This window comes from Mastigoproctus giganteus, chromosome 9 (genome assembly GCF_048544385.1).
Source record: "Mastigoproctus giganteus isolate SK-2022 chromosome 9, ASM4854438v1, whole genome shotgun sequence".
In the NCBI taxonomy this organism is placed as follows: Eukaryota; Metazoa; Arthropoda; class Arachnida; order Uropygi; family Thelyphonidae; genus Mastigoproctus; species Mastigoproctus giganteus.
In genome coordinates this window covers 171,939,009-171,965,378 of record NC_143583.1, presented here as the reverse complement: position 1 = coordinate 171,965,378, position 26,370 = coordinate 171,939,009, and the positions used below count along the sequence as shown (strand labels likewise).

Here is a 26,370-nt window from a genome sequence, read left to right as displayed (position 1 = left end):
AGAAACTGGATGCAAAAAATAATTCTGATATCATATACTTGGATTTCAGGAAAGCTGTTGATACTGTTGCACATAAAAGACTGCTGTCCACATTCAAATAATGTGGAATTAAGGACAAGTTTGTGGATAAAGGAAAGGTTAAGTGGGAGAAAATAGAGTGGTAATCAGTGGTGAGACAGAGATTGGTAACACCTGTTCCTCATGGACTGCTGTTATTAGTGTAGTCCCCCAAGGTTCAGTTTTTGGCCCATTGTTATTTTTTATATTTATCAATGATATTGATGAAGGCATATCAGGCTCAATGTCAAGTTTGCAGATGATACAAAGGTTGGCACGGTGGTTAATGACAGTATGCTACTGCAATAGGATCTAGAAAAATTAGGCAGATGGGCTGGGAAATGGCAATAGAAGTTTAACATTGATAAATGCAAAGTACTGCATATGTGTAGCAGTAATCCCAGAGTAACATACCAAATGTGTGGTACTACACTCAGAGTAGCAGAAAATGACAAAGACCTTGGGGCAATTGTGCAGCCAGATAAGAAGTTCTCTGAGCACTGCAGACAGGCTGCCAGCATGGCTCATTGAGTTTTGTCAATGATATACAGAATTTTGCTAGCAGGGATAAAGTGGTGATTATCTCATTGTATAAGGCAATGAGCAGGCCACATCTTGAGTACTGCATACAGGTCTCAATGCCTCATTTTAGGAAGAATGTGGAGCTGCTGGAATGAGTACAAAGAAGGGCAGTGAGATTGGTGAGCAGAACAAAGGATGGCTCTTACCAAGAAAGGCTTCAGTTCTGCGAATTGCAGTGTCTATAGACTATGCACCTGAAAGGTGATCAGATTGAGGTATTTAAGGATTGAACAGATTGAGCAAGCTCAATGCCAATGGGATTCTTCCTCTTGCTTAGACCATGAGCAGGCACAGATTCAGTTTGAGGAATGATAGTTGTAGAATGGATGTGCAGAAGTTTGGCTTTATCCAACGGGTGGTTGATTGTTGGAACAAATTTCCATCCGTTTTGGAAGTTGATAGTTTAAATAAATTCAGGGAAGACCTAGACAAACTATTGGAAGGAATAAATAGGTGAAATGGGAGGTATCATGCTTTTTTGTGATAAGAAGAAAGCAAGCCGTATAAGCTTGCTTTCTTGCATCATTTGCTACTTGCTAATGCTAACGTTATACATTAAATTTCCCGAGTAGTAGCTAAATTTTACTATGGGAGTGTGCCATGCCTGCTGACATAATGGGACTGATACATCTGTTTTCTGTGTGCTCACTTTTAACCAGATACCTCTCCAAACTGTTTTATTCCAAAGTCTGTTTTATTTGAACAAACCTGTATTTTACAAATATTTCACAAATTGATTTTGTTATCAATTCTTATAATCCCTAACAGATTTTCAGACTATCCCTTTTACATTTTTAGATGTATGACTATTCCTTAGATATGTGGAGCCTGGGTTGTATGTTGGCTAGCATGATCTTCAGGAAGGAACCATTTTTTCACGGCCATGATAACTATGATCAGGTTGGATTTGTTTTTGTCATTTACTTTTCTTGAGAATTAATTTGAGATGGAGATATTTGTATGAAATTTGTCTGACAATATGATCATAAGCAACGAGCATTTAGTAATCTGAATAAAATAGCCTTAAATATTTTGGAAATAGTGAAAAATAATATAACATTAAACAAAGGCAGATTGTACAGAGAATAATTATCAAATACTAAAAGTACAGTGAAAGTTAATCAGAGATGAATTTGCAACTTGTACGTTCATTTAGAAGATTACTAAATGGGCCCCTACACTTTAACCACAAGGCTGTGCTGATTCTGTAGATTTTTATAATTACTGTAAAATGCAATCAATTTTTGAATTTAAATCTAATGTTTTTTGGTATTTGTTTAACTAGTGCTGAAACAGTTAAATGCACCATGAGATATGGGTAGAAGCATTTTGTAAAAATATATTTAGTATATGTTTTTGGATGTCTTGCATTCCTAATGCCAAATCAGAACTGCAAATTTTAACCAACAAATGCACCAGTAGCATGTCGTCGACTCAGTATCATTGCTTAAGTTATACAGGAATTCCCGTAAAATGCAAATGACCTAAAAAAAGTCTGAACCAACATAATATAAGCACTAACTATATATACAGTGTTCTTCCCAGGACCTATCGAATGGGTGCACAACCCGGTGAATTTAACTGACCGCCCAACTAAAATTTAAGTGATTTTCATGGTACTGTATGGTACTGCTCAGTTGTCTCATTCTATATTAATTTGAACATACAATGTGATTGAGATCAATACAACAGGAGTATATAATGTTAAATTATACAATTAATTTTTGCTCTGGATCACTTAAGTCACATTTATAAATAACAGAAAATTTTATAATACTGACTGCAAAGTATTACACTTCCCATCTGCATGCCACCCGGGTGACAAAATTTTCTGAGGAGAACACTGATATATATATATATATATGTGTGTCACCAATGAAAATAAAATAAAATAAAAATAAAAATAAATATAGATGGAGAAGTTATTAAACACAAAATGCCGAGCCTAGTTGAATAAAAAAGAGAAAAAGAATGTTAAGAACCTATATAAAAAAAAAAATAATAAGTAGAATTAAATCTGAATTGATGCCGAATGAATTAACAGGCCAATCATATGTACAAAAGCTGAAAGAAAAAGAGGGGAGGATAATAGAGATAAAAATTATAAAATAAAAATTAAAGAATCAAAAATTAAAAATTAAAATGGTACATAGATCAGGTATTTCATCAGTGGGCTACACCTGATCATGTACCAAACACTGTGTTTCTATGCAAACTCATGCTGATGGAGAAGCTATAGAAATGAAATGGATATAAAAATTATTTAAAAAAATTTTTTTTTTAAATTTTTTAAATCTCCAGAAACATGAGTGAGGTAGCCCCAACGCAGTGTATTTAGATTAATAAATTAAGTAACGTAGTGTATTTGGAAATAAATTGAGTCGATAGTATGTAAGAATGCAAGTTTAAATCGAAAGTATGTAAGTTAAATAATAATAAATAACAAGGTAGCGGTATAGAAAAAGGAAGCAATGCAAGGTAGGGGAGGGAAAAGAAGTTAAAAATACAGAGGCAAAGATAGTGAGAATAAGGAAAGTGAGAATGTCCGAATCACCCTCGTATTACACTAATAGTTCAACGGACGGAAAAACGAAGAGTAGAAAGATGTAAAGAGAAGGAAAAGAGTTTAATGGATACTAGGCAAGCCGGGTGTGTAAGTACCCAACCTCATAGAGAGGGCCTTGGCTGTGAGAGTGTTAGTGGAAATTAATACCGCTAGCTTGTAGTGTATATTTTGAGTGATAGATACATGAAATATAATAAAAAATATATGAAAAGGAGGAAAATTAAATACCTATGATATTTGGCAGAAACAAGTTGAGTGAAATTAATTATATTTCATTAATTAATTATATTTCTTAATTATATTTCACTCAACTTGTTTCTGCCAAATATCATAGGTATTTAATTTTCCTCCTTTTCATATTTTTTTATTATATTTCATGTATCTATCACTCAAAATATACACTACAAGCTAGCGGTATTAATTTCCACTTCCACTAACACTCTCACAGCCAAGGCCCTCTCTATGAGGTTGGGTACTTACACACCCGGCTTGCCTAGTATCCATTAAACTCTTTTCCTTCTCTTTACATCTTTCTACTTTCTACTCTTCGTTTTTCCGTCCGTTGAACTATTAGTGTAATACGAGGGTGATTCGGACATTCTCACTTTCCTTATTCTCACTATCTTTGCCTCTGTATTTTTAACTTCTTTTCCCTCCCCTACCTTGCATTGCTTCCTTTTTCTATACCGCTACCTTGTTATTTATTATTATTTAACTTACATACTTTCGATTTAAACTTGCATTCTTACATACTATCGACTCAATTTATTTCCAAATACACTACGTTACTTAATTTATTAATCTAAATACACTGCGTTGGGGCTACCTCACTCATATTTCTGGAGATTTAAAAAAAAAATTTTTTTTAAATAATTTTTATATCCATTTCATTTTTTTATATCCATTTCATTTCTATAGCTTCTCCATCAGCATGAGTTTGCATAGAAACACAGTGTTTGGTACATGATCAGGTGTAGCCCCCTGATGAAATACCTGATCTGTGTACCATTTTAATTTTTAATCCTTTAATTTTTATTTTATAATTTTTATCTCTATTACCCTCCCCTCTTTTTCTTTCAGCTTTTGTACATATAATTGGCCTGTTAATTCGGCATTAATTCTGATTTAATTCTACTTAATTTTTTTTTTTTTTTTTTTTTTTATATAGGTTCTTAACATTCTTTTTCTCTTTTTTCTTCAACTAGGCTCGGCATTTTGTGTTTAATAACTTCTCCATCTATATTTATTTTTATTTTTAATTTATTTTATTTTACTTTCATTGGTGACACTTATTTATATAGATGTATCCTGTTTTGCTGCTTTGCGCATTCAGGTACACGTACTTTTTTTCCTTGTTTTTTTTTTTTTTTTTTTTTTTTTCCTTCCACTTCTTTGTTTTCATATTTCATATATATATATATATATATATATATAAAAACCTACTCCAAGAGAAATCTTACAGAGTTAATTCAAGATAATGGCTATTCCAGGATATTTCATCTCTGGGAAGAATGAGGTGGTGGTGGACTGTCTGGAAACAAGGCTGTTCTGGGGCAGACATGGAAGGGAATTTATAATGAGAAACTTTGTCAATCATTTTGGTCCTGTAGATATTGTGCAAGGCTTATGAGATCGAACTCAGCATGGCCAGCTTTTGTTGACTATTTTTTAAAGGAGTGAAAGAAGTGAAAGGATAATTGCTGATGCTATTGAGGCAGTGGTAAATGGTTAGAAAACTGCTAATTTGTGGAGGAAGGGAGATACGTGGACTAGTAATTTCACTACAGCTGCAAGCAGAGGTGATATTGATTCTTAAATTTCTTCTGTTTAACATGCAGTGGCCTGAAAAAGAGAAGGGAGAGCATTACATGGCCTACTGGGTTCCACGTGAGAATAGCAATTACATGGTCTGTGTAAGAGTTACTACTAAAAACACAAAAAAGACAAGTTTATTTGCTTGTACACTAGGAATAAAGTAAATAAATTTGATGAGATTGAAGTTTTGGTTAAGTCATCAAATGCTGACGTTACTTATAAGTATAACAGAAGCATGGTTTCACTCTCTAATATTGGGGATGAGGTTTGAATATGTGTTGATTATAATGTGCCTAGAGAGGACAGACATGACAGGAGTGATGCTTTTACTTTAGAAGCAGATAAATTTAAAACAGTGGAACCAATAGACACTGGTTGCTAGTGTAATATGTAGTTAATTTAGAGTGACATAAACATCCAGAAAACAAAAGTGAGAGTTGGAGTCTCTTATAGGCCAAATGACTGTGATAAGTATAATGAACAACTATACAAAGACAGAGACAGAGTAAGAAAACAAACCAGAATGTCTTATAATGGGGATTTTCATTTTTCCATATCATTTATAACTTATGTGTTGGCAGCTCGTTGAATAGCAAAACATTTCTAAGAGTGTTGGATGACTGCTTTCTACATCAACACATTCGAGAGGCGGTAACAAGAGAATTTAATATTCTTGTTCTAGTTAGCAGTATTAAGAATCTTTCAGCAATGGAATCTTTAGGTGGCAGTGATCACAGCATATTGGTGTGGGTTTTGCTGAAATAAAGAAATGCTCTCACGGGTAAAAAGAAGGGTTTTCATTTTAGCATAGGTGTTCATAATGGGTTTAGATTTTTTTTAAAGTCTTTTCAGTGAGACCAACTAATGTTATTGAAAAATGTAAATGTGTAAATTCCAGATGAGAAGTGTTCAGAAAAGTAGTCATAGAGGCTATTAAGCATTTTGTACCAACTAAGAGATATTATTCAAGATTTAGAACCAAAATAAATAAATAAATAAATAGTCTATTTATACTCTGGATTGCCAAGGCAAGAAGTGTTTAAGATTTCATTGTAACGGCTTTATTGCTGTTGGCATAACAGCACAGCAGCTAACGTATGTATATATGTATACCTGTCTCACAGTGGCACCAGGACTATTCGTCCATCTTCACCAGTTATCACGTAGAGAGAAAAAATCACATCGGCCTGAAGTGTAAATGTGTATTTACCAGGCCTGTCTGCCATCAGGTGGCAGCCACCAATTGGCAAATGCCACTCGATGCTCACCCTAGTAGCACAAGGAGCTAACCTCAGTCTACTCCTATGTCAGTGCTAACATAGCACCAGAAAATCCCGCACCCACCCTGCAAAACTGGCAGGTGCCCGCAAAATCCCGCTCCCAGGTCACCCACACCCGAGAGCCAGCAAAAAAAAAAATTCCTGCATGGGGAGGGGGGGGGGAAATCAGATGCCAGCAATCCTGTTCATCAATTGCAATGTGCACATATTAGCCAGCATGCAGATTGCAATTCAGAATCAGCAAAAGAAAAAACAAATAAATAAAATATATAATAAATAAATAAAAATAAAAATAAAATAACAAAGTCACACCCCTGGAATATAAATCCAAACTGGAGATACATAATATCCCACAAAAAAAATTAATAAATAAAAATGTTTTTTTTTTTCTTTTTTTAACTGCTCAGCAAGACCAGAAGTTGACATTACAAGGAAAGACATCTGTCTCTCCTTATTAAAGACCAATCTTGCAAAATCTTGCAAGGCATTAAAATACCTACTATTTTGTGAGGTATAATTTTTCATTTCCTGACCTAACTCGGCAATCATATTTCTTAAATTTTATCTGTACTGCTTATAAATAATGCAATCATACAGTACATGATCCCAGGTTTTAACCCAATGCAGCTTATAATTAAAAGATCCATGTCCTGTCATAAAATACGAGGTTTCCATTTCTGGAAACAACCAGCTGTTTTTTTTTTTTCTTATCACAGACAAAGTTAACATCTGGAAGAAACAAACAGGTAACCTGACCAGTCACTACTGCACCATCTGGCCTGCCACTGATCCATCAAAGCAGTCATTATCAATTTCTTACCCTTAGACTTAGTTATATCTAAATTATTAGTAATACCCATAAAAGTAAATTCAACCCCTTTCTCAAAAATGTAACAAAAAAGTCTGTTAGCAGCATAGAGATCTAGTTGCATACAACCAGATATAACCTGAGCAGCATTAGTGGAAACAGTTCTACACATTTTAAACAAAGATAGTATCATTTTCCTTTGTATAGACAATAATTTCTGTCTGAATTTCACAGTGAGTAATCTTGAATACCAAACATTAGCTCCATACACAATGATAGGCAGAAATACTACCTTATAATACTATAAGGTAGTATAGTATTATAAGTATTATAGTGTAAGAACCCAGTTCTTACACTCATCCTAGGGAAAATAAAATTTATAACATAACAATATATATATATTAAATAATACTATTTACATATGACGATTTTCAGCTTAGGTTGCGATCGCTCTGTACCATACAGTTAAGTAGGGGAGGATTAACGTAACAATGGGGCGTAGCTGGACAGGACACAAAAGTACAATGGGAGCACTGTAAAGGGCAGTTCAAGTCGCTATAAACAGAAAGTGGGCAGCTCTTTGGAAGAAAAGAACAAGAGAACTGACTCCCCCTTGTGGAGAGGAAGAATTTTAAAGACTAAGAGGGTGGAGGGGACCCTGGATGCGGCATACACCATGTGGAAATGGCTAGCCGCTGGATAAAACAAACCGACTCCATGAGCACTTACTAATTTCAAGAAGCAGTAGAGAAAAAACAGAGTGGACTAATAGGGGTAAGTGCATCGGAATGATCACAAGGAAATATCTAGAAATTTCTAGGTGTCCGGAAGTTCATCGAAGCTTCTAGACATTTCGAGAAGCCGGATGTTTCCCCAGGAAAGGGAAGGGCCAAGAAAACGGAAGAAGTGGGAGAGAGCGAATGAGAATAAAGAGATGATGAAGAACGAACTACGATTGGATCAGAATAGAAGGGGTAGCTGAAACAAAAGGAGATGCAACAGGAGGAAAAGATGAGTTACAGAATTTTTTGACAGTTTGGGAGTTTTTGGAAGTTTTTGAGAGTTCCTGTGGGTGTGCCTGAGTGATGTGCAGCTGGAAAGAAATCCCGAGAAGTGCCGGGAGAATCACTGGAGAGTAGCTGACAGTTTGGGGAGTTTTTGGCAGTTAGAGAGTTTTAGAGTTTTCTGGAGTTGTAGGAAGTTTTGAAGAAGGTGGGAGTTCTTGTGAATCGCTGGAATGTGGTAGTGGGAATTGAAGCTGTTTCTCGCAAAGACAATTCGTTAGGCAAGTCCTGGGAGAGGTCAGCCGCAACGTGGAAATAGGAAGGAGATACCCAATGAAAGATGGAAACACATATGCTGGAGCTGAGTGATAAGGATTGAAAAGTCCCATTATAGAAAGATAAGGAAGAGTTATACAGTCTGGCTTCTCGATAAAGCAGTAAGGAGAGGCTTGATAATTCTATTATGCACCCCAGTATCGTCGAGCTGATCAGATGCCCAAAGCAGGCCACTCATTTATGGAGAGAAGAGTGAGTTCCTGAACGAAGGAGAATTCCTGTAGATGAGCAGCAGTTCCCTAGCCGATGATTAATTCCAGTAGGAGCCTGACGATGCCCTATGATGATGGCCGCCCCTGAGCTGAGCAAAAGGTTGTGTAAAGAGTGATCCCCTAAGCTGTTATGTATGTACTAAATAATAGTTTTAAGCTTCATTTGAAGGAAAGGACTCTAGGGAATGTTTTAAATTAGTTGATAGTTGATTTGATATTGTTTAGCATAAAGGGAAGGAGAAAGTTCATAAGATAGATATATGTACTTCATCACAAAGATAAGTTTATTGAACAAGGAAGATTTAGATATATATACTCGAGACTGGTATGTTTTAAATTGAGACTAAAGAGTGTTCTATGCACATGTAATTTTTTTGGAAGGGATAATTATTGTTTTTCTAAAACTTTTGATTTAAATTTAGTAGTATAACATTATTTTGTGATTTTTTTGATTAATTTGGTTTATTTATTCTTTACTCGGCCTTGTAAAAGTATCGGTAAGGGTTTCCACGTGTTCGTAACTACCGCTACCGTTAGTAACTTTCCCGCCATTGTGATACCGTACTAGATATACCGTAGGTTATATACCGTACTAGATAGCGTTAGTTGAACTTCGTTAGCAGTTAAATTGTACGTTTAAATAAATACATATAACGACTTAGATTACAAACGTAATATAATTAATAACATAACATAATTAATTAATAAATTAATATAATCATGACTCAGACCAGAGCAGCAAAGCAAAAGGCTCAAGCTAATAGAAGTGCTGTGGCTCAGAGCAGAACTGAGGGGGGCAGTTGTCCTCTGACTCACAGCCTTATAAAATGCACTGTTTGCTTGATGTTGGCAGAGCAATCGGGTACGGGACATGATACTGCCATGGGGGATGTCTTTGTGTGTGCGCGATGCAAGGAGTGTATCGATATCAGGCAACAACTCGGCGTTCTTGTGGGCCTATATGAGAGCTTGAAGGACAGGGTGGATGCCCTCGAAGAAACTAAATTGAGGGGCCCATCAAGCTCTCAGCTGCCCACATCAACGCCAGAGCTTGCACTTGGGCATCGCGTGACACAGAGACAACCCCTAAGGCAGAATGCGCTGGTCCCGAAGGAACTAGTAGTTGTTGGTGACTCTATTGTCAGGGAAACGGGGAACATGCTTTGTAAAAAAGATAGGTGGAACAGGACCAGGGTATGTCTGCCAGGGGCAAAGGTTGATCACGTTGTAGAGCGAATATCATCTTTTAAGGGCACAAAAGGTGATATGGTTGTACACTTTGGCACTAATAATATTAAGAGTAGGAGACCGGCAGAATTACTTAACAAGTACAGGTCACTGTTGAACAAAAGCCGAGAATTAGGGTTGAATTTGAAAGTGTCTGCAATTCTGCCCAGACACGATAGGAGGGAGTATATGATGAGAGCCTTGTCGATCAATTCGGGCCTGGAAAGATTGTGCAAGGCTCAAGGGGTAGAATTTTTTTCAGCCTGGACTGTACTTGTTAACAGGAGAGATTGCTTCTACAGGGATGGGATACACTTAAATAGAAAGGGTGCAAGAATATTTGCTGATGCTATCGAGGCAGTGTTAGGTGGGTCTGAAAACTGCTAGCTTGGGGGGAGACAAAGACAAATAGATTAACAGTAGCCACTGGCAGAGGTGAAAGAGATTCTTGCACTGCTTCTATTAGAATGAGCAGAAGCCTGAAAAACAAGATGCATGGTATTTCAAAGACTGCTGGGAGCCATTGCGGTACAAGTAAACACATGGGTTGTGTTAGGGTAGCTAAGAATAGAAACAGGTGCAGGTATACTTGCGTGTACACCAATGCTAGGAGTTTAGTAAATAAATTTGATGAATTTGAGGTATTGCTCAAAACATCAAAGGCAGATATTGTTGGGATATCAGAGACGTGGTGTCACACAGATATAAGGGATGCAGAACTGCAATTTGGGGAGTACAACGTCTACAGAAAGGATAGACAGGATAGGAAGGGGGGAGGGGTTATGCTATTAGTTAAGAAACACATAAAAACCAAGGAAGTGAAGCCAGTCGACATTGCTGGACAGTGCAGTGTGCAGTCAGTTTGGTGTGACATAAACATTGGGAGATAAAAATTGAGAGTAGGAGTGTGCTATAGGCCTAATGACTCTGATGAGTATAATAAGGAACTGTACAGGGAAATAGAGTGGGCCAGTAAATCAGAGTGTCTTATAATGGGAGATTTTAATTTCCCAGATATTGACTGGAATTTGGGGGATGGTTACTCACACACTAGTAGGGCTTTTGTGGATTTATTGGATGATTGTTTTGTACATCAGCATGTTCGGGAGGCAACTAGAGGGAGTAATACTCTTGATTTGATTATCAGCAGTGATTCTTCATGCATTAAGAATCTGCAGATAAATGAACCACTAGGTGGCAGTGATCACAGTGTGCTGAAGTGGGATTTACTCAAAGAGGTAACTACCATTAGGGGTAAAGGGAAGGGTTATTGCTTCCGTAAAGTCGACTACGATGGACTGAGACAGTATTTAAATTCTATACAGTGGGACCAACTGATGATGTTACCAACAGCAAATTCAAAATGGGAAGCATTCAAAGAACTTATCTTGGAAGCTACTAGGCTTTACATACCAACTAAGAAATATTGTTCAAGGTTTAGGCCAAAATGGAAGCCAGGTGAACTAATGAGGCATATGGCAGAGAAGAAAAATGCATGGGATACTTACAAATTAACACATGACACAGAAGCCTACGATAGATACAAGTTGATATTCAACCAAGTTACAAAGGAGGTTAGGCAGGGGAAGGCAGATTACGAGAAATCCTTGGCAAGGGATGCAAAGAAAAACAGCAAAGAGTTCTTTACTTATGTAAACTCTAGAAGGAAGGGGATGAATCAGATTGGTCCACTTGATATTGATGGGTCAAGTGTTGATGATCCTGCTCAGGTAGCTAACAAACTAAATGAATATTTTGCATCGACATTCACACATGAGGAGTTATTCAGCGAGGGGAATGCCAGAGGTGTATTCAACTCTAGCAGTAAGCTACAGAATCTTGAAATAACTGGGAGTAAAGTGGAGGAGAAACTGTTGAAGATAAACACAAGAAAGGCACCCAGGGTGGATGGGATCTATCCAGTTATATTAAAGGAGGCAGCAAAGGAAGTAAGCAAACCCTTAGCCATAATTATGAGAGCTTCCTTGGACTCAGGGGAGGTACCCATAGACTGGAAATGTGCAAATGTGACCCCAATTCACAAAGGAGGATCAAAGGCTGACACAAGTAATTATAGACCTGTGAGCTTAACCTTTCCAGGAAAAGTAATGGAGGCACTGGTTAAAGAAGCACTGCAGGATCATTTAGACAAGACCTCGGACACAGCATGGTTTTGTTAAGGGGAAGTCTTGCCTGACCAACTTGATTGGATACTATGATGCAGTCACAAAAGTACTGGATGCAGGGAATAACTTTGATATTATATATTTGGATCTTAGAAAGGCTTTTGATACTGTTGCACATGGAAGACTGCTACACAAATTGGAGCAGTGTGACATTGGAGGCAAATTGCTGCTATGGATAAAGGAGTGGTTGAGGGGGAGAAGACAGAGTGGTAATCAATGGACACTGCTCATCGTGGACTGATGTTATTAGTGTAGTCCCTCAGGGCTCAGTGTTGAGTCCATTATTGTTTTCTGTATTTATAAATGATATTGATGATGGTATATCGGGCTTAATGTCCAAGTTTGCAGATGATACAAAGGTTGGCAGGGTTGTCAAGGACACTACTGACACTATGCTGCTGCAACAGGATCTGGAAAGGTTGAGCAGATGGGCTGAGAGGTGGCAAATGAAGTTTAACATTGACAAATGTAAAGTACTACACATGGGAAACAGCAACCCCAGAGCATCGTATCAACTCTGTGGTACTACACTGACAGTGGTAGAGAATGAAAGGGACTTGGGGGTAGTTGTGCAGGCAGATATGAAGTTCTCTGAGCAGTGCAGACGGGCTGCAAGAGTAGCTCATGGAGTATTGTCAATGATATACAGGAATTTTTCCAGCAGGGATAAGGAGGTGATTATTCCATTGTATAAGGCGATGGTCAGGCCACACCTAGAGTACTGTATACAGGTCTGGAGGCCTCATTTCAAGAAGGATGTAGAGCTGCTGGAACGAGTACAGAGAAGGGCAACAAGATTAGTGAATGGAACAAAGGGGTGCTCTTACGAAGAAAGGCTTAAGTTTTGCAAATTACAGTGTCTGGAGACTAGGCACCAGCGAGGTGATCTGATAGAGGTGTATAAAGCCTTGAATGGTTTAAGCATGCTCAATGCTGATGGGATTCTTCCTCTAGCTCAGAAAAATCACCTGAGAGGGCATAAATTCAAATTGAGGAAAGACAGATGTAGGATAGACGTGCGGAAATTTGCCTTTAGCCAGCGGGTGGTTGGTTGGTGGAACAGACTTCCATCCCTTGTGGTGGAGGTTGATAGCCTAAATAAGTTTAAGGCTCAGCTGGACAGGTATTTTGAACGAACAGAGGGGTGAAGTGGAAGTGGGTTTTTTTTTTTTTTTTTTTGGCTGATGCTGCATAAGCTTGCTTTCTTGCATCAAATGCCTCTACTAATGCTAATGCAAATTAAAGAAAGATTATAGCGGAGATTTATAAATCTTGGAAATACACATATAGGTGTTATGCTCGCTGCTGTAATCCCAGTTGGGAAGTTTAATTGTTAGAAGGCAAGAGAATGTTATGAGATGTAACCTAAACCAGAAGGAGAAAAGGTAGAAAGACATGAAGAGACATGATATGAGTTGTGATTATCTTTATATCTTAGCACACATATAATGCTAGTAATTAACATTATACCCAATTGATGATGTATGATATATTCTTTTAATGTATATGCTGTAAATAAACAATATTGTATATGTTTATCAAGTGTAGTATGAGTCATTCTGAATACTCAGCCAGACCAGAGGAGACATACACGAACTACTATTCCCCCAGAATCTGTGATCTTCTGTGCAGTATACAAGTCAGGTGTTAATGTGGAAGGGGGTAAATTAGGGAGAAAATAAACTGGGAAATACCAAGTTAAGAGAGGTGGGTCTGAAAGTTTAAAGAGATTTATTAATTGATACATCACAAAAAAAAAATATATATAAGATAAAGATAAAAGAGAATATTAATTTAATAACTCCCACCAAGAATAAAACATTCTCCACCCCCCACAATATTATAGTATAGTAATACAAGAGTCTTCTTACTCAGGCCCCATTCCTTTCTACTAATTGTAATAATAGACGAGGAATGGTTTTTAATTTTTTCACAGCAGCTAACAGTAGGCCGTACACTTTTTGCGGCAGCATATGGGCTCAATCTCAGAAGGTATGAATTGGCATCTACTCATATTGCCACTACTAATATTAATATCTTTAATAAACACTGTAAACAGTAAGAGCCCCAGCACTAAACCCCTGAGGGACTACACTAATAACATTTGTCTAAGTAGAGCAGTATCCATTTATAACAACACCTTGTCTTTTGATACTCAGTCATCCCTTTATCCATAGCAGTAACTTGCCCCTTAGGCCATACTGATCCAGTTCATATAGTAGTCTTTCATGTGGAACAGTGAATGAATGATGTCAAAATTATTGTTTGTATCCAGTTGCTTTGTTACTGCTTCATAGTAACTAATAAGATTGGTCAGCAAGACCACCCACTCCCCCAACCTTAACAAACCCATGTTGTGATTTCTGTATAATTCCATTCCTATTAAGATGATCTTGCAATACTTCTTTAACCACTAACTCCATTCTTTTCTCTGGAACAGAGGTCTAGCTTACAGTTCTACAAGTATTACTGCCTATATCACCCTTTGATTCTCCTTTGTAAATAGGATGCATTTACCCACCTTCAATCTGTAGGAATCTCCCTGAATCCAAGGATGCTCTTGTACTTATGGCCAAGGGTTTACTTACCTCTTTGGCTGCTGCTTTTCATATAACTGGATAGATCTTATTAGCCTCTAGTGCTTTATTTACAAGAGGAGTTTAAAAAGTTTGTGGCCTGAGTATGAAAGGTTAATAGTTCAGTGTTAAAAATTTCTATACTAAATGTATAATACTTAATAGTAACCCACTAAGTTTCATGCAGTTTCAATAACATCTGTTTTTTTTTTAATTACTGGTCCTGAAGTCAACAAAGTTGTGTGAATGAGGAAGATGAACAAAATCAGTCACCATGCAGTCATCTAATATTTGAGAAAAAAAGGAACCAATGCCAAAGGCAGTTCATGAGGATATGGGTACAATGTTAGGGGGAGGATGCCCCCTTCCTTTTCCATAGTTAAGAAGTGGGCAGCAGAATTAAAACAGGGGATGGAGAACTTGGAAGGTGATTTTCATGAATGATTGACAAGTGATAGTTCAGTACATTGCCTTCATCTTGGGCATTTCATCTGAATGTGTGTGTGTGTGTGCCACATAATAACAAAGTTTCTTGTTATGAAAAAGGTGTCAGCAAGATGGATCCTAAAGTTGTTGACTGCAGGTCAAAAATGCACAAGAGTTGTCAAGTTGAGTGAACACTTGCATCAGTTTCAAGTAGATCCAGCAAATTTACTTGTAATGTTTGTGACATGGATGAGATGCAGGTCCATCACTTTCAGCCAGATTCAAAGGAGTAGTACTTATAGCAAAAACACAGTTCTCCCTCTCCAAAGAAAGCAAATTCGATTTCTTCTGCAGACAAGGTGATGGCATCAGTTTTTTGTGATACTGTTGGAGTATTGCTGGACTACCTTCAGAAAGGCCAGACAGTCATGGGGGGCATGTTATGCAGACCTTGTGAGATACTTGCATGAAAATATCAAAGACAAATGCTGAGTAAAATTCAGCAAAGGAGTCTTATTCCACCAGAACAACATGCTTGCTCAGAAGTCTATCATTGTCATGGCTGCTTGCATGAGTTCAACTTTGAAATCTTGGACTATTCCCCATATTCACCAGATATAACAATATTGGACTTTCACCTGTTTTGTAATTTGAAAAACATACCTAGCTGACAGGGACATCATTGTTGCAGTGAAGAAAGAAAACTTTCTTCATAGCTGGAATCAATGCACTGCAGGATCGATGGAAAAGTGTATTGACTCCAAAAGGGACTATGTTGAAAAATAGCATGTTGCCATACTCCTCAAATAAAGCCTTTGTACTCAGGCCACAGACTTTTCAAATGTCCCTTGTATTAGCTTCAAAAATTTCTCTTTAACTTTTTTCCGAGATATAGAAAAATCATTTAGCTCCCATTTATTACTCCCATCCCTAAAATGTTCTTCACATGTGAATGTAAATGCAAAACATTTATTTTGTTTGTCAGCAACATAAACATAATCAACAACAGTTATGCCACTCCTGTCTGATATACCAATGTTGTTTATCCCTTTACTTCTAGTGTTAGCATAAGCAAATAAGTCTTGGCTACTTTTCTTTGTATTCTTATCCAAGTTCCCTGAGAGATTCCAAGAATTCCATGTTCCGTGCTAATTTTTAATCACCCCATGCATTTTTCTTCTCTGCCACTAGTCTCATCAGTTCATCTAACATCTATTTAGGTCTAAGCCTTTGACTATATTTTGTAGTTGGTATAAAAAGCTTAGTAGCTTCTATGATTACTTCCCTGAATGCTCCCATTTAGAATTTACAGTTGACAACAGCATCAGTTGGTCCCGCTGAAAGGAATTTAAAAACTAAGACTAATGTAGTCACCATTATGAATGCAGAATCCTTTCCCTTTACTGTGAATGGACAGTAGTTATATCTTTAAGCATATCCCAAACAATATATTATGATCACTGGCACTAGTAGTGATATTTGTGACATGGATGAGATGCAGGTCCATCACTTTCAGCCAGACTCAAAGGAGTAGTGCTTATAGCAAAAACACAGTTCTCCCTCTCCAAAGAAAGCAAATTCGATTTCTTTGAATGTCTAGATAAAGGAATCTAGACCAGTTCTAGATTCCTTTATCTAGACATTCATGATGTTTGATGAGTCACTAATGATGATAATCAAATCAAGGGTATTGATTTATCTTGTTGCCTCTCTGACATGCTGCTGTAGAAAACAGTCATCCAGTAAATCCAGAAAATTTTTGCTTCTATGTGAGTGACCAACCCACAAGTTCTAGTCAATATCTAGAAAGTCCCCCTTCATAAGATATTTTGATCTACTTGCCCACTCTACCTCCCTGTAAAGATGATCATTATACTCATCTCAGTTATTTGGCTTATAGCATAATACTCCTATTCTCATTTTACTCTTCCCAGGGGTGCCTCCATAGCCAGGTGGGAAGGAGCAGCAGTGCATAGCACACGCTTCTTGATTAGACCGGGGTTCGAGCCCGTCACCACCAAATATGGAGGATGCGGAAAGGTCAGGGAACGACCAACGCATATCCCGGAGCAATATGGCCTTAGTTGCTAATGCTCCTAAAAACCAAACAACAAACAAACAAACTCTTCCCAGTCCTTTTTCACACCAAATGGACTCAACGTTGAATTGGCCACACCCATAATCTGGGTTCACTGCCTTGGATCTTTGGAATTTTATGTGCTTTTTATAGGTGGTAGATGGCTTTCATCAACCGGTGAAATACCACCACTTTGCTTATTGGAGGCTTGAAGTGGTGAAACCCATGTTTAGTCTCTAGAGCAAAGTTTCTGGCATCCCCCTCCTCCCATACTTCTCCTTCAACCGTAACCCAAGCACGGTACTAAGTACTATAGGTTCTAATACCTCTCGTGTTTGGGGTTCACATAAAAAAAAAAAAAAAAAAAAAAATCAAGAGTACTAATCCTCTTCCCCACCTCCTATTCTTCCTGTCCTTCCTGTACACATCATACTCACCCTATTCAATTTGTATCGGTCATGTCTAAGTAGTTCCGGTATCCCTACAACTCTAAATTTGTTGACTTAACCAGTACTTTAAATTCATCACTTTTTTTTTTTTTTAAACTATTTTCCCAGGATTAGTGAACGGGCAAAGTATACATGCACTTGTTTTTGCTCTTAGTAACCCTAACATAACCCATTTATTTTCTAGTTGCTTTCATCTCATCTTGCTGCTGCTTCTGTTAATCTACTATTCTGTGTATTCTCCCCCCCCCCCAGACTGTCAGTTTTCCAACCCACCTAACAGTGCCTCAATAGTCTCAGCAAATATTCCTGCACTCATTCTGTTTAAGTGTATCATGTAAAAATAGTCTCCTTTTAACAAATACTGATCACACTGAGAAAAATTCTACCCTATGAGCATTGCACAATAGTTCCAGAGCTGAGCTGACTGGCAAGGCTCTCATCATGTATACTAGTGCTTTTCAAACTATCTGTGACAAAGGACCAGTTCCTTTTATTTCCAATCTATCACGGACTGATACTTTTGTAAAATACAATACAAAATAGGTAAATTGTAAAATACAATATAAAATACAAAATACGCGGACCGGTAACAAAGAATCATTATGGACTAGTAACAATCCATGATGAATTTTCAGTTCGTCGTGAACCTGTAACAAACAGTTTACGAACCACACTTTGAGTAGCACTGATGTATACCTTCCTGTGATGTCTCTGCAGAACTGTAGACACTTTCAAATTTATTCTTAATGTGCAGCTTTTTCTTAGCATTGCTCTTTGTTGTTAAGTAAGTCCTCATATCATCCATTCTTAAAGTCGTAATGTGTACAACAATATTACCTTTTGTGTCCTTAAAATGTGATGGCCGCTGTACAATGTCACCATCTTCAGCCCCCCCAACCTATCCTTTTTTCCACCTATTCTTTTCACACACATATTTCCCCATATCCCCAACAGTAGGGTCGCCAATAACTGCTGCTACTTCTAGTGGGAACCCAATACTTTTGCCCTTCAGCATGTTAGTATGTTGTCTGTTGCTTGAGTATGCACAGACTCTAGTGTTGGATTGGGCAGCTGAGTGTTTGATGGGTCCCCTCTCTTTTATTTGCTTTGAAGGTATCAAGCCTGTGCTTCAAGCCCTCATATAAGCCTATCAGAATGCTGAATTCACATTTAACCTCCTCATGCTCTTTTACAACAAACATGTATAAAGGCATCCCTTTTGGCTGTGATCATTCGTGTATTAAGAATTTGCAGATAAAGGAACCACTAGGTGGCAGTGATCACAGTGTACTGATGTGGGATTTACTTAAAGATTTAATTACCATCAGGGGTAAAGGAAAGGGTTTTTGCTTCCGTTAAATTCTGTACAGTGGGATCAACTGATGATGTTACCAACAGTAAATTCTAAGTGGGAAGCATTCAAGGAATTAATCGTGGATGCTACTAAAAGTTTTATACCTATTAAGAAATATTGTTCAAGGTTTAGACCTAAATGGTTATCAAATGAACTAATGAGACTCGTAACAGAGAAGAAAAAATGCATGGGATGCATATAAATTATCAAGCGACTCAGAAGCCTGTAGCAGATATAAGCTAGTCTGTAATCAGGTCACAAAGGATGTTAAGCAGGCGAAGGCAGATTACGAGAAATCCTTGGCAAAAGATGCTAAGAAAAACAGCAAGGATTTCTTTACTTATATAAACTCTAAAAGGAAGGGGATAAATCTGATTGGTCCACTTGACATCCATCGTTTGACTGTTGATGATCCTGCTCAGATAGCAAACAAACTGAATGAGTATTTTGCATCTACATTCACACATGAGGAATTATTAAGGTTTGAAAATGCCAGAAAGTTAACAAATTGTAGCAGGATACTTAATGATTTTGTAATAACTGAAAGCAAAGTGGAGGAGAAATTGTTGAAGTTAAACATAAGAAAAGCACCTGGGGTGGATGGGATCTATCCAGTTATATTAAAGGAGGTGGCAAAGCAACTAAGCAAACCCTTAGCCATAATTATGAGAGCATCCTTGGACTCAGGGGAGGTTCCCACGGACTGAAGATGTGCAAATGTATCCCCAATTCAAAAAGGGGGACGGGATTGAAGGGTGACACGAGAAATTACAGACCAGTTAGTTTAACTTCTGTTCCGGGTAAAATAATGGAGTCACTGGTTAAAGATGCATTTCAGGATCATCTAGACAAGACTGCAGCAATAATTCAGACACAGCATGGAATTGTTAAGGGAATGTCTTGTCTGACAAATTTGATAGGATATTATGATGTGGTAACAAAGGAACTGGATGCAAAAAATAATTTTGATATCATATATTTGGATTTCAGGAAAGCTTTTGACACTGTTGTGCATGGAAGACTATTGTACAAATTGGAGCAGAATGGTATTAAGGGTAAGTTGCTACAATGGATAAAAGGATGGTTAAGTGGGAGAAGACAGAGGGTGGTAATCAGTGGGTGCTGCTCTTCGTGGACTAATGTTATTAGTGGAGTCCCACAGGGTTCGGTGTTAAGTTCACCGTTGTTTTGTATATTTATCAATGATATTGATGAAGGTATATCAGGCTTAATGTCGAAGTTCGCAGATGATACAAAGGTTGGCAGGGTTGTTAATGACAGTAATGGCAGTGTACTACTGCAACAGGATCTAGATAATTTGGGCAGATGGGCTAAGAAGTGGCAACTGAAGTTTAACCTTGACAAATGCAAAGTACTGCATATGGGTAGAAGTAACCCCAGAGAAACGTACCAACTGTGTGATACTACACTTAAGATGGTAGAAAATGAAAAAGACCTGGTAATAATTGTGCAGTCAGATATGAAGCTTTCTGAGCAATGCAGACAGGCTGCCAGGGCGGGTCATGGGGTTTTGTCAATGATATATAGGAATTTTGCTAGCAGGGAGAAGGTGATTGTCCCTCCATATAAGGCAATGGTCAGGCCACGCTTTGAGCACTGCGTTCAGGTCTGGAGGCCTCATTTTAGGAAGGATGTAGATTTACTTGAGCGTGTATAGAGAATGGCAACAAGATTGGTGAGGGGAATGAAGGGATCCTTTTACCAAGAGAGGCTTAAGTTCTGCAAATTGCAGTGGCTGGAGACCAGGCACCTGTGCGGCTATCTGATTGAGGTATATAAGGCCTTAAATGGGTTGAGCACGCTGAATTCTGATGGGATACTTCCACTTGTTCAGATTAGCATTAGTAGAGGCATTTGATGCAAGAAAGCAAGCTTATGCAGCATCAGCCAAAAAAATTAAAGTAAAATAAATAAATAAAAAATAACCACTTCCACTTCACCCCTCTGTTCGTTCGAAATACCTGTCCAGCCGAGCCTTAAACTTATTTAGGCTATCAACTTCCACGACAAGGGATGGAAGTCTGTTCCACCTACCAACCACCCGCTGGCTAAAGGCAAATTGCCGCACATCTATCCTACATCTGTCTTTCCTCAATTTGAATTTATGCCCTCTCAGGTGATTATTCTGAGCAAGAGGAAGAATCCCATCAGCATTGAGCATGCTCAAACCATTCAAGGCTTTGTACAACTCTATCAGATCACCTCGCTGGTGCCTAGTCTCCAGACACTGTAATTCGCAAAACTTAAGCCTTTCTTCGTAAGAGCACCCCTTTGTTCCATTCACTAATCTTGTTGCCCTTCTCTTTACTCGTTCCAGCAGCTCTACATCCTTCTTGAAATGAGGCATCCAGACCTGTATATAGTACTCTAGGTGTGGCCTGACCATTGCCTTATACAAGGGAATAATCACCTCCTTATCCCTGCTAGAAAAATTCCTATATATCATTGACAATACACCATGAGCTACTCTTGCAGCCCGTCTGCACTGCTCAGAGAACTTCATATCTGCCTGCACAACCACCCCCAGGTCCCTTTCATTCTCTACCACTGTCAGTGTAGTACCACAGAGTTGATACGTTGCTCTGGGGTTGCTGTTTCCCATATGTAGTACTTTACATTTGCCAATGTTAAACTTCATTTGATTATGAACCTAAGGGGGCATAAATTCAAATTAAGAAAAGACAGATGTAGAATAGATGTGCGGAAATTTGCCTTTAGCCAGCAGGTGGTTAATTGCTGGAACAAACTTACATCTGTCGTTGTGGAAGTTGATAGGTTGAATAAATTTAAGGAGGAACTGGACAGGCATTTGGAGGGAATGGTGTGATTTTTTTTTTTTTTTTTTGGCTGATGCTGCATAAGCTCATACCCTTGCTTTCTTGCATCACATGCCACTACTACTACTACTATTCCTGCTGCTTCAAACTTTTCTGCTTTAGTCTGATGCATTAATCTAGTCTAAATTTTAAAATATTGCATGAAACTAAGAGATATGAGTATTATTTAATACAGTATAACATAGTTTATCAAATATAAAATAAACTGAATTTGGAATTTCAAAATTGAAGTGCACATCAAATTAACCAACTTAATCTCAAATTAACAAATACACGTCAAATTAACCAACTTAATCATCAGATTAATCTCAAAAAGTGATCTGTTCACTATAATCTTGATGGTAATTCAGTCACTCTCAACTCAAATTGAAGAAGTTTATAAGTATTAACAATCAGAATAAGTGTTTGGCAACAAAAGAAGATTAATATTTTTAAGATTTTGGAAATTTTTTTTGGGAGGTCTAACAACTGGAATGTTTTGCTAAATTTTGAAAAAGTAAACTTGTCAACCCACATGTTTGCACTTTGTTTTTAAACAGTTTTATTAAATGCCATAAGAAAGAGTAAAATTACAACTTCATTAATTAAGTGCCTACTGCATACCATATAGAGACATTTAAAAAGGTGAATTTTCATATAATGGAAAATTCTATTATCAGAATTTTCCATTATATGAAACAGTCTCATACCCATTGATCTCAAATCAAAGTTCTACTATAATCTAATAGATCTATTAGTAAATTGTCTATTTTTACTTGTTTTCATCGAGTCCTGGCCATTTCAGGAAAGTACCACCAAAGAAATGGATTTGGCGTTTATTCAAAATACCAAGTAATTCTTTAGAAATTACACATTTTAGAGATTACATGCAGAGGCAAGGCTATCTGCAAGCACAGCTTTTTTTTTTTTTTTTTTTTTTTTTGGAGCTACTAACTTTATTTAATGCTTAAAAATTATCTTTCTATACGTTAAAATAATTTTCCTCCTAGTGATATTTATTCAGCCAATGAGAGAAAAGAGATGTGGGCTATGTGGTCACGCCTATGTTTATCTAATGTGACTACGTAGTACCATGCTTGATTTCCATATGTAACGTATTTATGTATTCATAACAGAGGAAGAGACACACACACACACAGTGTCAAAAGCTTCTGTAAGTATTTTATTTTACTTTATCAAAAGAAGCGAGCACAGCGAGCAGTGGGGTGAGTCCCCTAGTTATTATTATTATTATAATTTTTTGTAACTTTTGATTTAAAATTAGTAGTGTAATTATTATCTGTGCTTCTCTAATTTGTGAATTTGTTGTACTTAACCTTTGTAATTGCTTAAGAAACCTCAATTGACTTCTGCTGGCATTCATTGACATTTGAATTTTGCTTCCACTCTGTTATTATATTGATAAGAATGTTCAAATTCTGCCACCGTTGTTATAATGTTGATATATGTGTTATCAACAGTATCATTAGTTGGCATTAATGATATTAAAAATAGGAGGTCTGTGGATTTAATTAATTTGGACGTTTTCTATGCAGTCTTGTAGCAGTATTATCAGGTATCAGAAGAGGTCTATAAACTATAATTTATATTAATACAAACATGTTTTAATAATGTGACTTTATCATGTAGCTGCGCTGTTTTAGCTTAACAAACTAGACTCTTTTAGCTTATGTTATGTAAGCTAAAAGAGCCTAGTTTGTCTTTCCATTAAATAAGAATAATGTTATTCTTATTTAATGGAAAGTAATGTTATTCTTATTTAATGGAAAGTAATGTTATTCTTATTTAATATTAAATTTAATTTCAAATTTAAAATTTTTTTAAATTTCAAATTTTTTGAATATTAATTAGAATATTCAAAAACAACAACAACCGGGAAAAATACAAAGAAATACAACAAAAGATCAAACAGGAAATCCGGAAGGCGAAGGAAAAATGGATGGAAGATCAGTGTGCAGAAATCGAAGACCTAATCAAGAAAAATGACAACTATAACCTGCACAAGAAGCTTAAAGAAGCTGGAAACATCTACAAACCGGCTCCTATCCCAAGTTTATATACGGACAACAATCAACCTATACTAAGCAAACAAGCCAAACTCGACACCTGGAAGAGCTATATATACAATCTGTTCGGCACCAACAGAAAACCGGCAGAAACGCAACAACAAACACAGGAAGACAATCTCCACATATTAACATCTGAAGTGGAACATGCCATCCGAATAACAAAGCCAGGCAAGGCCTGTGGACCTGATCAGATTCATGTGGAACTGCTGAAACAACTAGACTACAGCAACATCCAACAACTAACGAAATGGTTCAATCAAATCTACAACAACAACGACATTCCATCCGAATGGCTCCAATCCATCTTTGTGGCCCTACCAAAAAAGGCTACCAGCCGGAAATGTGAAGACTTCAGGCTGATCAGTCTAATGAGCCAGGTGCTAAAAGTCTTCCTCAAGGTGATTCAGCAAAGGATAAGATGTAAGTGCGAAAGTGCACTAGGAAACACACAGTTCGGATTCTGCAGGGGACTAGGCACCAGAGAAGCAATTTTCTGTTTACAAATATTGCTACAAAGGTGCTATGAACATCAAAAAGACGTGTATATATGTTTTATTGACTACGAGAAAGCCTTCGATTCAGTAGACCACGACCGCCTAATTGACCGATTGAGAAAACTTGGGCTTGAAAACAATGATATCAACTTTATTACAACTCTCTACTGGAATCAAACAGCCCGGCTTCGCTATGACAACGATCTGACAGACCCAATTCCAATAAAAAAAGGCGTCCGGCAAGGCTGTCCATTATCTCCCATTCTTTTTAACATCTATTCGGAAATGATCTTCGACCAAACACTGGCTGACAAGAACATCGGCATAAAAGTTAACGGACACTACATCAATAACTTAAGATATGCCGATGACACAGCACTAATAGCGGATTCAGAACAAGATTTACAGACCATCTTGAACGAAGTGGACATAGAAAGCCAAGCATGGGGGCTACGAATCAACAAAAAGAAAACAAAGGTGATGAAGGTCAGCAGGACTGCAAGCAAAATCACGATCAAACTAAACAACGAAAAATTAGAGCAAATACACCGCTTCAAGTATCTCGGAGTGCTCATTGATGACCAGCTGAACCATGAGGCCGAAATCAAAACCAGAATTGAACAAGCCAGGCAGGCATTCACCAAATGGAGAACCCTCCTCACCGACAGAAGCTTGAACATCGTGCTCAAATTACGCACATTGAAATGCTACATCTGGCCAATACTGCTCTACGGTGTAGAAACCTGGACTCTAACATCAGCCACTACAAAAAAGCTCCAGGCCTTCGAAATGTGGCTCTACCGAAGAATGCTGAAAATTCCGTGGACAGCCAAGATAACCAACGCACAGGTCCTGCAGGACATGCACACGGAACGGGACCTGCTCAAAACCATCATCAGCAGGAAATGCAAATACCTAGGTCACATCGCTAGGAACCAACAAAAATATCACCTACTACCACTCATCCTGGAGGGAAAGATCGAAGGCAAGAAACGCCCAGGCAGACCGAAAATGGCATGGCTAGATAACATCAACACCTGGTTTCACATGACAACAGCACAAATTCTACACGCAGCGCTAGACAGAGAACAATATCAAAACGAAGTCGCAAACGCCATTCGGCAGCATTAAAGAAGAAGAAGAAGAATATTAAATTTAAATAATGTTATTCTTATTTAATGTTATTGAAAAGAATAATGTTATTCTTTTCAATCTCTTAGTTTTGTGTGTTACTTTTAAATTAAATTTTGATTAACATTATTCTCTTGCCTCAGACACGGCAACAAAAAAAGGGCTCAAAGTAGTGGGAACATTTTTGTATGGAGGAAACTTCCTCTATACCAAAATTTGGAAACTGCCTTTAAAAGTTTCCAAATCCTACAAATCAGGATTGTTATATGTATTACTTGTGCTCTTTTTGCAAAGCTATCTCTAATACAGGAATCCCCCTACGGATGCGGACATGGTACATCCATAGGGGGATGCTTTTATGTGGGTTCATTGTAAAGAGAATGAGACGATTTAGAGAAGTTTGGCATTCTCATGGGATTGTATAAGGACTTGAAGAATAAGATTCATGTCCTCAAAGGATTAAAAGAGCAATAGCCATCGAGCAAACAGACACCAAGCCCAACGTTTGAGAGCCCGTGCTCCAACATCAGACTACACAAACATCTGCTGTAGCAGAGATCCTTGGTTCCAAAGGAAGTAGCTATAGTTGGTGACTTGATTGCCAGGGAATCAGGAAATATATTGTGCATAAAGGACAGGTGGAATAGGACCAGAGTTATGTCGGCCAGGAGCTAAAGAAGATGGCATTGAAGAGCAGCTATCAACTTTCAAGGGCACAAAACATGATACTGTTGTACCCTTTATCACCTCAGATCTCCTATTCTATATTAAGAATAGGAGATCTGAGGATTTAATTAACAAGTACAGTGCAACATTGAGAAAAAGTCAAATCCAAGTCCATTCCAAATCCATTAATACTCCTA

General features: G+C 37.6%; 1 protein-coding gene across 7 annotated transcripts in view; it reads left to right on the top strand.

The window, feature by feature from the left end:
• The window catches only part of LOC150080888 (casein kinase II subunit alpha-like), a 496,207-nt gene that overhangs the window by 334,962 nt on the left and 134,875 nt on the right, over positions 1-26,370 (top strand). For all 7 annotated transcript variants that reach the window (XR_016547403.1, XM_090381541.1, XM_090381537.1 and 4 more), the window contains one exon: positions 1,438-1,539. Coding sequence is in view for 6 of the 7 variants with exons in the window: in XM_090381541.1 (XP_090237667.1) it covers positions 1,438-1,539 (102 nt within the window). In the remaining variant the exon portion in view is untranslated. The remainder of the gene's footprint in view (positions 1-1,437; positions 1,540-26,370) is intronic.